General features: G+C 41.3%; 1 protein-coding gene across 1 annotated transcript in view; it reads left to right on the forward strand.

Moving 5' to 3' along the window:
* Positions 1 to 14505, forward strand: part of glra1 (glycine receptor, alpha 1) — a 99662-nt gene that overhangs the window by 6330 nt on the left and 78827 nt on the right. Inside the window, exon 2 of the mRNA XM_071204711.1 lies at positions 9440 to 9478. Coding sequence (XP_071060812.1) covers positions 9440 to 9478 — 39 coding nt within the window. The remainder of the gene's footprint in view (positions 1 to 9439; positions 9479 to 14505) is intronic.

The raw sequence follows: 14505 nt of genomic DNA on the forward strand, positions 1-14505 counted from the left end.
TCTTACATTTTGAACTCAAATACCTGTACTTTCTACTTCTCACATGTGGAACTCAAATACCTGTACTTTCTACTTCTTACATGTTGAACTCAAATACCTGTACTTTCTACTTCTTACATGTGGAACTCAAATACCTGTACTTTCTACTTCTTACATGTTGAACTCAAATACCTGTACTTTCTACTTCTTACATGTTGAACTCAAATACCTGTACTTTCTACTTCTTACATGTTGAACACAAATACCTGTACTTTCTACTTCTTACATGTTGAACTCAAATACCTGTACTTTCTACTTCTCACATGTTGAACACAAATACCTGTACTTTCTACTTCTTACATGTTGAACTCAAATACCTGTACTTTCTACTTCTTACATGTTGAACACAAATACCTGTACTTTCTACTTCTCACATGTGGAACTCAAATACCTATACTTTCTACTTCTCACATGTTGAACCCAAATACCTGTACTTTCTACTTCTTACATGTTGAACTCAAATACCTGTACTTTCTACTTCTTACATGTTGAACCCAAATACCTGTACTTTCTACTTCTTACATGTTGAACCCAAATACCTGTACTTTCTACTTCTTACATGTTGAACCCAAATACCTGTACTTTCTACTTCTTACATGTTGAACTCAAATACCTGAACTTTCTACTTCTTACATGTTGAACCCAAATACCTGTACTTTCTACTTCTCACATGTTGAACTCAAATACCTGTACTTTCTACTTCTTACATGTTGAACTCAAATACCTGTACTTTCTACTTCTCACATGTTGAACTCAAATACCTGTACTTTCTACTTCTCTCATTTTCCAAACAGCCGGTTCCTTAATGTGTGAAACAGCTGCTAGCTATGGGTACTTTTTACTGAAGTACACTTCAAAGCCTCTTTACTTTCACTTGAATAAAGAAGTTTAGTCAGTACTTTCAAACACGAGCATGTGTACTTCTACTGGAGTAATGGATGTGTGGACTTTGGCCATCTCTGCTTCAGATTCTGTTTGCACCAGTAAGAGTGTAATTCTCTCCAGTCTGAGGGAGTGTGCACACTTGATGAATGGCTCAGACTGGAGCTCTGACTCGCCCCCCCGCTCCGCCATAACCTTGTCCTTCCTCATCACTCACGCTGAGCGGCATCGAGCACGGTGACCGCGAGCCAGCTTCTGGTTTTGAGTTCAACCGGGACGAGCTTTCTATTGTTCCTGCCGCCTCCATGTCCTCCTCTGAGGCTCGTGGGGAAAAGACCCTGAACGCGTCAGCGACCTGAAAGTCCTACTTCAGCAGGTTTTCATTTCTCTCTCCAACAGCCACTGTGGTCGCGTGAGCTCGGGTTCGCTTCTTAGGATACAATCTTTGCATTTCATGCTGCTCACACGGTCGGTTTGACAAATCCGCCTTCTTCTCGTTGCTCTTAAATCCCCGTGATGATCAGGGTTAAATGTAGCACTTTGGAGCTGAAGGACGCACTCTTTCTCGTGGCTAGCGGACACGAGTAAATACACAACGTACGGCAGTATATCTACACGTTTGGCTTCCTCCTTTCTCCTCGTCTCTTTGTCTTCAGCTGGAGTACTTGCTACTACACAAAGCGACACTACTCTGTACTACACTCGTGTTGCACTACACCCCCCATGTTTATTTTCCCGCCTCTCTTTTCTCCTCGTCAGGGTTGAACGTGCCGAGGTGGGACTGTGGTTATTAGCCGTCGGAGCTTGACGTTCATTTGGTGTTATCAGCACTAATGGCTACTTAATGGGATTAATGGGTTTAAGGTAATGAGCGTGGGATGGAGGAACGGCTGTAGGGCGGGGAGAAGGGGACGGGTCATGGAAGGGGGAGAGGAAGAGGAGTGGAGGAAGGAAAGGAAAGGTAGCTTTGCAAACGGCTAGCCGAATCGGAGGCGTTTGCTTACGGCAGGAGAATCTGTTTCCTAGCTTAGCGCCAGACTGTCGATGCTAACACCGCTCCCAGTGGGCTTCAGTATTGCTGTTATGTATAACACACGTGAACGAGCAGCACCGAGTACTCACTGTAATGTCTTCCTCCTGGTATCGGTATTTCTCTGAGAGCTACTCTCCACGAGGAAACACAGGACTGTGCTGCAGTGAGGGGACATCCCCGCCCACAGCAAGGCCTCCTCGCTCTTTTAGTATTCTGGGTAATAGCCCTATCTCTTCAGAGCCAGGACACTTGGACTATATTGCACGGAGCGAGGAATTGTAATGTCGCTGCAGAGGTGACTCTCCTGAGTTATGACGGAAATATTGATCACGCTTCAACGTCTAGCGAGAGGAGGTGGAACGGAAGGGCGGCGAAGAGAGGAATACTGAAGAGGGAATGGTGAAAGGCGGCCAAACGTCCGAGGGCACTCAGGACCGGCCGACTGATGGGGGGGGGGGGGGACGAGAGGATGTTAGCTCGGAGGGGGGAGAAGTACTCAGACCTTGTACTTGAGTAAAAGTAGAAGTACTCAGACCTTGTACTTGAGTAAAAGTAGAAGTACCCAGACCTTGTACTTGAGTAAAAGTAGAAGTACTCAGATCTTGTACTTGAGTAAAAGTAGAAGTACTCAGATCTTGTACTTGAGTAAAAGTAGAAGTACTCAGATCTTGTAATTGAGTAAAAGTAGAAGTACTCAGATATTGTACTTGAGTAAAAGTAGAAGTACTCAGATATTGTACTTGAGTACAAGTAGAAGTACTCAGATCTTGTACTTGAGTAAAAGTAGAAGTACTCAGACCTTGTACTTGAGTAAAAGTAGAAGTACTCAGATCTTGTAATTGAGTAAAAGTAGAAGTACTCAGATATTGTACTTAAGTAAAAGTAGAAGTACTCAGATATTGTACTTGAGTACAAGTAGAAGTACTCAGATCTTGTACTTGAGTAAAAGTAGAAGTACTCAGACCTTGTACTTGAGTAAAAGTAGAAGTACTCAGATCTTGTAATTGAGTAAAAGTAGAAGTACTCAGGTCTTGTACTTGAGTAAAAGTAGAAGTACCAGAGTGTAGGAATACTCTGTTACAGTAAAAGTCCTGCATTCAAAATGTTCCTCAAGTGAAAGTAGAAAAGTATTCTCATCTAAATATAGTGAAAGACAGTGAAAGTAGTCGTTGTGCAGATTGATCCATTTCAGAATAATATATATGATATGTTTTATAATGATTGATCATGAAAGTGTTCTCAAAGCTGGTGAAGGTGCAGCTAGTCTGAAGTACTTTGTAGACTGCAGGGTAGCTGGTGGAGGTGCAGCTAGTCTGAAGTACTTTGTAGACTGCAGGGTAGCTGGTGAAGGTGCAGCTAGTCTGAAGTACTTTGTAGACTGCAGGGTAGCTGGTCAAGGTGCAGCTAGTCTGAAGTACTTTGTAGACTGCAGGGTAGCTGGTGAAGGTGCAGCTAGTCTGAAGTACTTTGTAGACTGCAGGGTAGCTGGTGGAGGTGCAGCTAGTCTGAAGTACTTTGTAGACTGCATGGTAGCTGGTGGAGGTGCAGCTAGTCTGAAGTACTTTGTAGACTGCAGGGTAGCTGGTCAAGGTGCAGCTAGTCTGAAGTACTTTGTAGACTGCAGGGTAGCTGGTGGATTTACTCCAGGTGGAACTAAAGTCTGATTCAACACTTGATTAGATTTCACATCATTCATCCAGATCTGAGAAGTAACTAAAGGTGTTAAATACATGTGGTGGAGGAAAAGTACACCATTGACCTCTGAACTGTAGTGGAGTAGAAGTACAAAGACACAACAAAAAGTAAAGTACAATTATCTTAAGCACTTTAGTAAATCTACTTTGTCACTTTACACAACTGGGGATCCAAAAGTAGAAGTCGAGCTCCGAACATCATCAAGAGCTGAAAGACAAATCATCAAACGGTAATTAGAAATCTGCCGAACGAGTTTTCAAATGAATGAACTCCTCGGGCGATAACTCCTCCCCTCGTCATTGTTTCTTCTGGATCTAAAGACAGTCAGAAACGTGGATTCTCTTTAGCTCCAGGCGACGTAAGGCTGATCGGAGAGAACCGTTGACGGCTTCATTACGGCATCCTCCTCCCTCTGCGGTCCACTGGTCCGTGGCTAATACGTTTATGAGGAGGGACCGCTGCTTTAAAAGAAGGCCATCCCGTCACACCTCCAATTAGCAGCGGGAGGGAAAGACGTCGAGCATCCATCTCAAAGCGTGACGGACAGATGGATGCAGTCTATTCGTCAGCGTGGTGAACCTGGAAATGCTGAGCAGCCCAACATGTTATGATATACATGTACGTTAGGGCTCACCGGCACACGTTCTGCCGGATGCTAACCGCGTCGGGCGATTTGCACGATTAGCATCGGAAACAGGGTTGTTACCGGGTACGAGGAACTTGACTTGGTGTGGCGGTGCAGAACAGAAACACATATAGCAGTGTTTACATTAATATGGTTGAAATCGTAGAAATAGATTTGGAATAAAGTGCGTGCAGTCATGAAGAACGAGATGGTGTATACAAATGAGCAGGGATGCTCCGATCGCCAATGTAGGGGCCGATCGCCGGAATCAGTATCGGCCGATACCGATCGAGGGGGCGGGGCCTAAATGGAATATTTAAACATCACTTTACATCTCTCTCCCTCTCCCTCTCTCCCTCCCTCTCTCTCTCTCCTTCTCTCTCTCTCTCCCTCTCTCTCTCTCTCCCTCTCTCTCCCTCTCCCTCACCCTCTCTCTCTCCCTCTCCCTCACCCTCTCCCTCTCCCTCTCTCTCTCTCTCTCTCTCTCTCTCTCTCTCTCTCCCCCTCTCTCTCTTTCCTGACAGCCTGTCAGTATCTCATGCAGCTCGCTGATCCAGTAATTATTTAGCATTAATAAGCAGATTTTTATATTATGATATAGCACGAGCAGAAAAGTGGCTTTGCCGATTTGGACAACGTAGGGTTGTTTTTTGAGGTTATTGATGATGTCGAATCCATTTCTGACATTGTTAGGATTGAAAATGGCCGTTTTGCGTCCCCTACATTTTTATAATCGACCCACAATGCATCATAATCAGCCCACTGGGAGAAAACGCATGGATTATTTCTGGTTAAAACTGTAATACTTGAAGGAATGCTTTCTGAATGCTTCTTCGACGCCTGCATAAAGGCAGGAAGGTAATGTTTCCACGCTGCGCATAGCAGATGTGTCTAATCGTTTGGCAACCAGGGAGTACACCGAGGACAGGAGTAAACATTTAACAAAAAGAGACCTTTGTTTTCCAACACACAGCCAAGCCCCGCCTCCCCTGCAAAGCCAGGAGAATTGATTCATCACAGTGCTAGTAATTAGCTCCCGTTATGAGACGCCCGCTGCCAGCAAAGCCCCGAAAACCAAAGCGTTGGAGGTTTTAATGCCAGGATCAGGCGCTCGATGTTCGACAGGCGTTCGGCCGGGGGGCTAAGCCCGAGCTTAACACTGACACAGAGAGATTGTAGTGCGCAGAAGAGAGAGGAAAAATTGCCTTTCATGGATTCAGGCAGATTATAGAGTTTAAGTCACCTGTCTACAACAGTTCATGGTCACGACGAATACCTTCCATCTATCTTAGGAGCCATTTCCAGCTTTTTATCAGGCTGACAATGACAGATTACAATATCGCTCGCAGACTTCTTCGCGGCGCGGTCACCATCCTTCACAATGGCAGTTGTCAAGTACAGAAAAGCAGGCCAGGCCCGGTTTAATGGGGTTCGGAGGTAAAATAGGACATCAATCAACAAAGCTGGGATATAGGAGGAAAGAAATCTCCTCTGTTTGTATCGAGAGGACGTCTGTCTGGAATCAGTTCACAGTGCAAAGAAATATGAAGAGAATGCAGAGGTGGGAAGTAACTAAGTACATTTACTCAAGTACAATTTAAGATACTTGTACTTTACTTGAGTATTTCCATGTTATGCTACTTAGTACTTCTACTCCACTACAGTTCAGAGGTACATGGTGTACTTTTCCTCCACTACATGTCTTTAATCCCTTTAGTCACTTCACAGATCTGGATGAATGATGTGAAATCTAACCAAGTGTTGAATCAGACTTTAGTTCCACCTGGAGTAAATCCACCAGCTACCCTGCAGTCTACAAAGTACTTCAGACTAGCTGCACCTTCACTAGCTTTGAGAACACTTTCATAATCAATAAATATAAGTACTTCTACTTTTACTCAAGTACAAGATCTGAGACTTCTACTTTTACTCAAGTACAAGATCTGAGTACTTCTACTTTTACTCAATTACAAGATCTGAGTACTTCTACTTCTACTCAATTACAAGATCTGAGTACTTCTACTTTTATTCAATTACAAGATCTGAGTACTTCTACTTTTACTCAAGTACAAGATCTGAGTACTTCTACTTTTACTCAAGTACAAGATCTGAGTACTTCTACTTTTACTCAATTACAAGATCTGAGTACTTTTACTAAAGTACAGGATCTGAGTACTTCTACTTTTACTAAAGTACAGGATCTGAGTACTTCTACTTTTACTCAAGTACAAGATCTGAGTACTTCTACTTTTACTAAAGTACAGGATCTGAGTACTTCTACTTTTACTAAAGTACAGGATCTGAGTACTTCTACTTTTACTCAATTACAAGATCTGAGTACTTCTACTTTTACTAAAGTACAGGATCTGAGTACTTCTACTTTTACTCAAGTACAAGATCTGAGTACTTCTACTTTTACTCAAGTACAAGATCTGAGTACTTCTACTTTTACTAAAGTACCAGATCTGAGTACTTCTACTTTTACTCAAGTACAAGATCTGAGACTTCTACTTTTACTCAAGTACAATATCTGAGTACTTCTACTTTTACTAAAGTACAAGATCTGAGTACTTCTACTTTTACTCAAGTACAGGATCTGAGTACTTCTCCCACCTCTGGGAAAATGAAGTATTTATTTCTGATGAAATCACAGGCTGTTCGCTGACATTTCTAAGCGATGTTGTGAATTAATTGCAAAGAAAAACACTGTCTGTCTTCCCGCACAGATGTGATAATTATTTGCTCAAAATCATGACATTTGTGAAGGTCAGAAATGAGCTGTTCACTGGTCGACCTTCAGATGAAGATATCTCTGGAGTCGAGACGAGGACTATAAGTTCACTATCTTTGAGACAATTGGGAATGAACTCAAGTTGGTGTCATGTTCGTGGCCATTACGGCTGACAGCCAGTGATGTGGGGTGGATTGAGAGGACAGTAAAAGCTGTCTTTGCTTCTTGGACGTTCTCAAACTTTCGAGATGAATCCGATAAGCCAACACTCTTCAATAATACGACAGTCTTTGGTAGAAAGGAGCAACTTTCCTGCAGTGAACGGGGGCAATATCACGGAGGAACAATCAATCTTTTTGCCTTAACGTCTAATTCTGTGACATTAGCAGGTCGGCATTTTTCCAATATGAATCAACCTCTAGAGACGAGAAGTTCCCTTTCTGGGGTAAAACTGAAATGATGTGGCCCATTTACTGGGCGGGTGGACGTTAAACCTTTTGTCTTTTTCAATGGGATCCATTTTCAGCCAAATGACTTCAAATTAATGGCGTCCATTTGGAGGAAGGCTATAATTTAATTTCCAAATCATTTATCCATTCCTTCGTTACAGCTCCATTTTTTCGAGGGAAGGAAAATAATCCATTTTGAAAACTTAGTTAGTCGTTCAATGCAACTCAACACCGACTTGTTGCCCAACTAAGACAAGTGTATTTTGCTAAAAAGGCCAAATGAGATAAAAACAAAGCCAGTCAAATGATTCGGCCCTTTTGGGAGGGGCGGAAGTTAATCCTTTTGTCTTTCTCAATGGGATCTATTTCAGCCAATGGACTTCAAGTGAATGGCGCCCATTTGAAGAAAGACTATAATTGAATTTCAGATTTCTAAATCGTTTATCCATTTGGTTACAGCTCCATTTCGAGGGGGGAAATAATCCATTTTGAGAACTTTGTTAATCGTTTCATGTGTTAGTCGTTCAATGCAACCAACTTGTTGCCCAAAAAAGACAAGTGTATTTTCCTAAAAAGGCCAAATGAGACACACATCAAAACGAAGCCAGTGAAATTATTCAGCCCATTTGGAAATGGACTTACATTTACTGGGAGGGGTGGAAGTTAAACCTTTTGTCTTTCTCAATGGGATCCATTTCAGCTAATGGACTTCAAGTGAATGGCGCCCATTTGGAGAAAGACTATAATTGAATTTCAGATTTCTAAATCATTTATCCATTTGGTTACAGCTCCATTTCGAGGGGGACGATAATCCATTTTGAGAACTTTGTTAATTGTTTAATTTGAGAGTCGTTCAATGTCGCTAACACCAACTTGTTGCCCAAAAAAGGCCAAATGAGACACCCATCAAAACGAAGCCAGTGAAATGATCTGTGCCTATTTGGAAATGGTCGAAGATGTCTATGTATTGGGAGGGATGGAAGCAGTTTTGTCTTTTTCGATGGGCGCCATTAATTTGAAGTCAATTGGCTGAAATGGAGAAAGACTATCATTATATTTCAGATTTTCTAAAGCAGTTATCCATTCCTTCGGGGTTACAGCTCCATTACTCTGAGGGAGGAAAAAAGAATCCATTTTGAAAACTTTGTTTCATTTGAGAGTCGATCAACGCAACGTCAACTTGTCGCCCAAAGAAGACAAGTGTAATTTCCTAAAAAGGCCAAAAGAGACACATCAAAACGAAGCCAGTGAAACTATGTGTGCCTATTTGGAAGTGGTCAAAGATTTACATTTGTTGGGAGGGTTGGAAGTTAAACCTTTTCTCTTTTTCAATGGGAGACATTTGGAGAAAGACTATAATTGAATTTGGTTGCGGCTCCATTTCGAGGGGGAAATCTTTCATTCGAGTCGTTCGATGCAACCTAACACCAACTTGTTTCCAAAAGGTTTCCTAAAAAGGCCAAATGAGACACCAATCAAAACGAAGCCAGTTTGACATGTAGTCTTTGCATTCTCCCCCCTCCTCCTCCTCCTCCTCCTCCTCCTCCTCCTCCTCCTCCCGTTCCCACTCTTTCTCTCGGCCTCTTGCATCTCCTTTAGTGCATTTTGCTAGTCTTACTTCAGCTCTTGTTGACAGATCTGCATTGCAACCCTCCTCCTCTTCCTCCTGCTCATCCTCAGTGCATCGCCTCCTCTCCTGCAGAATGGCAGTACACTGTTTCTCTTCAGACTTGTGCATCCCTCCTTCCTGCTATTGCCTTCACAGTATGTTGCCCCCCTCCCTTTATCCCTCCCTAAGTCTCCCCCCCTGCCAACACTCCCCCCCGCTGAGTGTTGGCAGCAGAGCGACACCTTAGATAATCGAGCCTTGCTGTCTTGTCCGCTCCTTGATAGACGGTTGTTTTCCTTCACGAGGACAAACAACGTACAGTTGGTAACGTGTTGTTAGAATATTCTGTGTTTAATTCTGATCTTTTTTTTATCAGACCCCAAAGGCTCCAAAAATGAAGGCACTCACAAGAAAGGTACTTTCCTTTTTCTTTCACCCGTTTTTCTTCCTTTTTTCTTCTTCTTATCTTCCCTGACCAAGGTTCTGTGTCTGCTGCGAGGCACTTTCTAAATGTTCCTCCTTCTTGGTTTTAAAGTATGTAGAATGTCCTTGTTCATGTATTGTTTTAGGTTTCCAAATGTTTCCATCTAGAATCCCTGGAGAACATCTGGTGACAGGAGCAATCAAGCAAAACACATCAGCAATATGTCCAGCTTTGCTAAATTCATTGTGTTGACACAGACATTCTTTTCCTGAACGCCAAGCATACTTGTTTCATCAGTGGCAGGACAACAGTTAATTCTTCCAAAACAGCAAATATTAAGCTGTTTGTCACAGGACTGTTTCCATAACACTGTCAGTCCTCTCTGGAAATTGAGAGACAGTTTGTTGTCGCTCTTAGGGAGGCAAAAATAGAAACACAACTGACATATTTAACACACTTTTGTAACCTGGTGTTAACTTCACTATCATTCTGTTAGGCGTAAAGATGATGTTTGGTTTTGGGAGAAGCCTTTTTGCACTTGACTGCAGTCTGTTGTACTGTTGGAGACCTGGCAGCTCATGCATAGTGTGCTAGCTGTCGCGTTGGACAACTTTTCCGAATGACAAGTTGAACCAAATCCCTACTCGTGCAGCATGACCGGCCAGAAGCTGTTTCTTATGCATTGTTTGGATCATAAATGTGTTTCTACTTCACTTTAGGAAGAGTAGCATGAGATGAAGTTATGATGTGCCGCAACATACTGTAGTAGCTCAAGTCTGTAGTCAAATGTCTATTGTGTTGTTGTGTTGTTTCCCCTTGTGTGCTTAGCGTGCCGCACAGCGATAGTACAGCCGATGCTGACTCCACCTTTGCTTTAAAGTCCACATGTTTTCCCAAACATTGCATTCGGGTCTTCCTGCTGTTCGGCAGAGGAACACATAACAAGACGCTCCACGCAGAACGTCTTTTTGGCATCTTTCCAAAACTCGTCTTCAGATCTGCTCACACCCTTGTTTTGTTGAGATTCGTCTTAGACGATAGGATGGTATCGTTTAGTATTCGTAATAGTGTCGTTTTGTACAGCAATAAAGGATAGAACTGTATGCAAAGAATAACATTATCTAGACAGAGCAGTAAAGTACAAAACAATACAGTACGACATGTAGCATTGAAGCATTGTATAGCACGTTATAGAAATACTATGTGGTGTATTTATGTAGTATATTGGATTGAATACTGCAGTATGGCACACATCAGTTAAATGCAGTTCAGCAGTATAGTGTATTGTGGTAGTGCAGTACAGTAGTAAAGTGTGTAATGAATATAATTACATTAGAGCAGTGCAGTGCAGCACTACAGAGTAATGCAGTAGATACAGGACACGTAGTTTAAAGCTACATCAATAATATTGACTTTGGAAGAATTGAAACATTTGTATATCTAATCATTGTGGTTATACACTGCCTTTCTGCACAGCTGTAGATACAGATTAGGTTACACTCATATTATGTGTATTATACTATTTGTAGAATTAGATTCCTGTCTGGATCAAAGCATTGTTGAAGCTTTTAATGTAAAAAATATACATGTGGAGCAGCCCTACGTGGGATAGGATAATATAGTGAATTACGGTACAGCATATTGTATATTTCAGTTAAGTGTAGTAAAATACTGTTTGGTGAAGTGGTAATGCCTACAGAATGGTAATGTATACAGTACAGTACAGTATACCTCTGTAATGCCTCCTTTGTGCTGTGTTGATCCGTGTTGAATAATCTCTTTCAGCCCATTTGGCTCGTTAGCTTAACATGCTAACGCTCGTAGCACAGCAAGCCCTTTACAGTGGCTCCCGTCACCCGTAACTAATGTGTATGTGGCCCTAATTTACATGAACAGAGAGGAAAACCATGGTGGAACCGCCCCCTCACACACACACACACACACACACACACACACACACACACACACACACACACACACACGTTGTCTAATATTCTGCTATTCGTGCTGCAGGACTTTCCAGACAGTTACTGCTGGTGATGGAGCGAACAGAGGTGAAGCACTGGTTAATCTTTTGGGCGATGCTTGCAGACACAGTTTAAGGAAGCTTATATCAACGTTCCCCGGCAACAGAATATTCCTTAACCCAGCCCGAATATAGAACAACTATAAAATGTGATGAATGTATTCCACAGTAACTAAATATGTAGTTAGTAATGTTCTAGGCATTGTAATAATCACAACAAAAAATATTTGAGGCATTTTACTTACTTAAATCTGACAAATCCAGTCCAATAAAACAAAGAGATGTTGCCAGAGGGCACGACCTACACACACATGTAATACCCAATAGCATTGTGAGGCTGAACAAAAGGACCTTTTGACTATGTAAATGTAGTCTTTCAAACAAAACAAAAAGGATAGCTTAACGTGGTGTTGTAAAATACCAACCGGTGGCCTTACAGGGTTAAGTCATTACAGCAGCGATGCAAAGGAAACACTGGAGGGTTCCGATGCTCAAAAAGTGGACTCCCTGTCTTAAGGAGATTAAAACGAAAATGTAACTTCAGCAGCGTCTTCATCCGCTGCAGATATGATCCTTTTGTGTCTGATTGCTCTGGGTGACTAATGCTATTGAGGGAGAGTCCGTTAGTTTGCAGACTAAAGACCCCAATTACCTCCTGAGTTTATTCTACCGGCCAATACTGTCGGCTTCACAGGAGACAACGTTTTGTATTATTATATATTGTATTAGCAGCAAGCAGCCGTCTGCCTGCGGGCCGCTTCCATGAATAACTTATCGTGGAAGAGGAGGGGAAACAGCAGAGTGAGGGAGGAATGGTGTCTTGTTTTAATGTTCAAATAAGATAAGAAGTGCTTTATTGATCCCAATTGGGGAAATGTTTGCGTTGCATCATCATAAAAATACATGTTTTTCATTCACATATCTACACTGTAGCTATGTACAAATGAGTAAGCTAACCATACACTTTAAGATACACAATAGTTAAGTAAGAATCCGACATGTTGTAACATAATAAATCCATTTTCAGTCAAAAACAAAGATAAAAAAAACACCAAGATGCTAATTTAGCAAAAATATGAAAATATATTAAGAGGCTAGCTCTATTAAGCTAATATAATTTACCCTTTAGTGAGTAAACTAACCATAACATTTAAGATACACAGTAGTTAAGTAAGAATCTGACATTTTCTAACACAAAAAATCAAATATAACTTTTAAAATGATATGATAAGTCAAAAACTAAGAATGAGCAAAACAGAAGAAAACGGTTAGCTATAGCTAACATTCCAAGATGCTAATTTCACCCATCACCAAAAAAAACCTAGCTTTGGAGATTGATTTGAGTCAAGGAGAGGAAAACAGATATTAGCGTGCTAGTGCTAATCATGCTAACAGTGAGTAAGCTAATCATAAACTGTAAGATAGAAACACGATTATTTGGTAAGAATCTTCTTTCCACAAAAAATTAAAATAATTTGACCTCTATTATTGCCATCAGATTCCTATTCAATCCAACAATCAATCCAAGATGCTAATTTAGCAGGAGAGATACAAAGACATTTACATGCTAGCGCTAGTTAGCATGCTAAAGTGCTCAAGTGGGTTCGCTCATCCTGAACTATAAGATAGAAACACAATTATTTGGTAAGAATCTGATCTTTTCTTGTCACAAAAATATACTCAATTCAAGATGCTAATTTAGCAGGAGGGATAAAATATATGTAAATGGTAGCGCTAGTTTACAAGCTAAAGTGCTTAAGTAGGTTAGCTAATCATAAGATGAAAAAAACACTATTCAAGTTAGAATATGAGATGAGATGATCTATCAGAAGCAAAGATAATTTAAACCTCCATTAGTGCCATCAGATTCCTATTCAATCCAACAATCAATCCAAGATGCTAATTTAGTAGGAGAGATACAAAGATATTTACATGCTATCTGTAGTTAGCATGCTACAGTGCTCAAGTGGGTTCTCCCATCATGAACTATAAGATAGAAACACGATTAGTTGGTAAGAATCTGATCTTTTATTGCCACTAAAACATATATACATATTCAATCCAACAATCAATCCAAGATGCTAATTTAGCAGGAGAGATACAAAGACATGTACATGCTAGCACTAGTTAGCATGCTAAAGTGCTCAAGTGGGTTCGCTAATCATAAAAAAAAAACACTATTCAAGTTAGAAGTTAGAGATTGTGGAACAAAAATCTCATATTCTGTCAAAGACAAAGAGAGTTTGACCTCCAATAAAAAGCCATCGGTTTGTAAATCACCTGAAAGTACTTTATTGACAGCTCACAAAGAGATGAGATCTGGCATCTCGGAGATTAAAGTTCATTGATTAGATCGTAACAAGGTTCTCACCTTGCATAGCAAGCAATAGAATACTGTATTGCATTTCCCCTCTCACGCTTTGGCCTGATTTGCTTCAGTATCCTCAGTGGAACGTTCACATGATGAGTATTGACGGGGAATAGCTCGCTCTTCATCTTTGCAAATGGTAGTTGTAAGGGAAACTTCTGCAGCAATGGAGAGTCAGGACTCAAAGAGACACGAGGAGAGTTGGAGCTTTGATGTCAAACAATTATGTTTATTACAAATCAACGGCCGGAGAATTCATATCACAAGTCACAGCAGCAAAAGGTTCTGACTGCACGGGTGGGTTGTCATGTCAATTCTGACCAGCATATCTCTCGATAGACCTTTTAACTAGTTTACAGAGAGTTGATAAGCATATTGGGGGATGGGGCGTAAACACCTGGGACCACTGAAGATATCTCTCACATCTGTGGAGCTTAGAAAGCCAGCGTTCTCACAGTCGTAAACCATGTTGTGACCGAGAGTTGAACTGGTTTATCAAGATAGCTGGAGCCTCCCATTCCTTAAGAGAGATAACAGAGCCAGGGTTTGGTCGTAAATATCAACACACAGAAAGGGTTAAATATCTAAAGTAAAGACAGAAATATTCGTTGACAGTCGTGGTGA

This window comes from Pseudochaenichthys georgianus, chromosome 10 (assembly GCF_902827115.2).
Source record: "Pseudochaenichthys georgianus chromosome 10, fPseGeo1.2, whole genome shotgun sequence".
Classification (NCBI taxonomy): Eukaryota; Metazoa; Chordata; class Actinopteri; order Perciformes; family Channichthyidae; genus Pseudochaenichthys; species Pseudochaenichthys georgianus.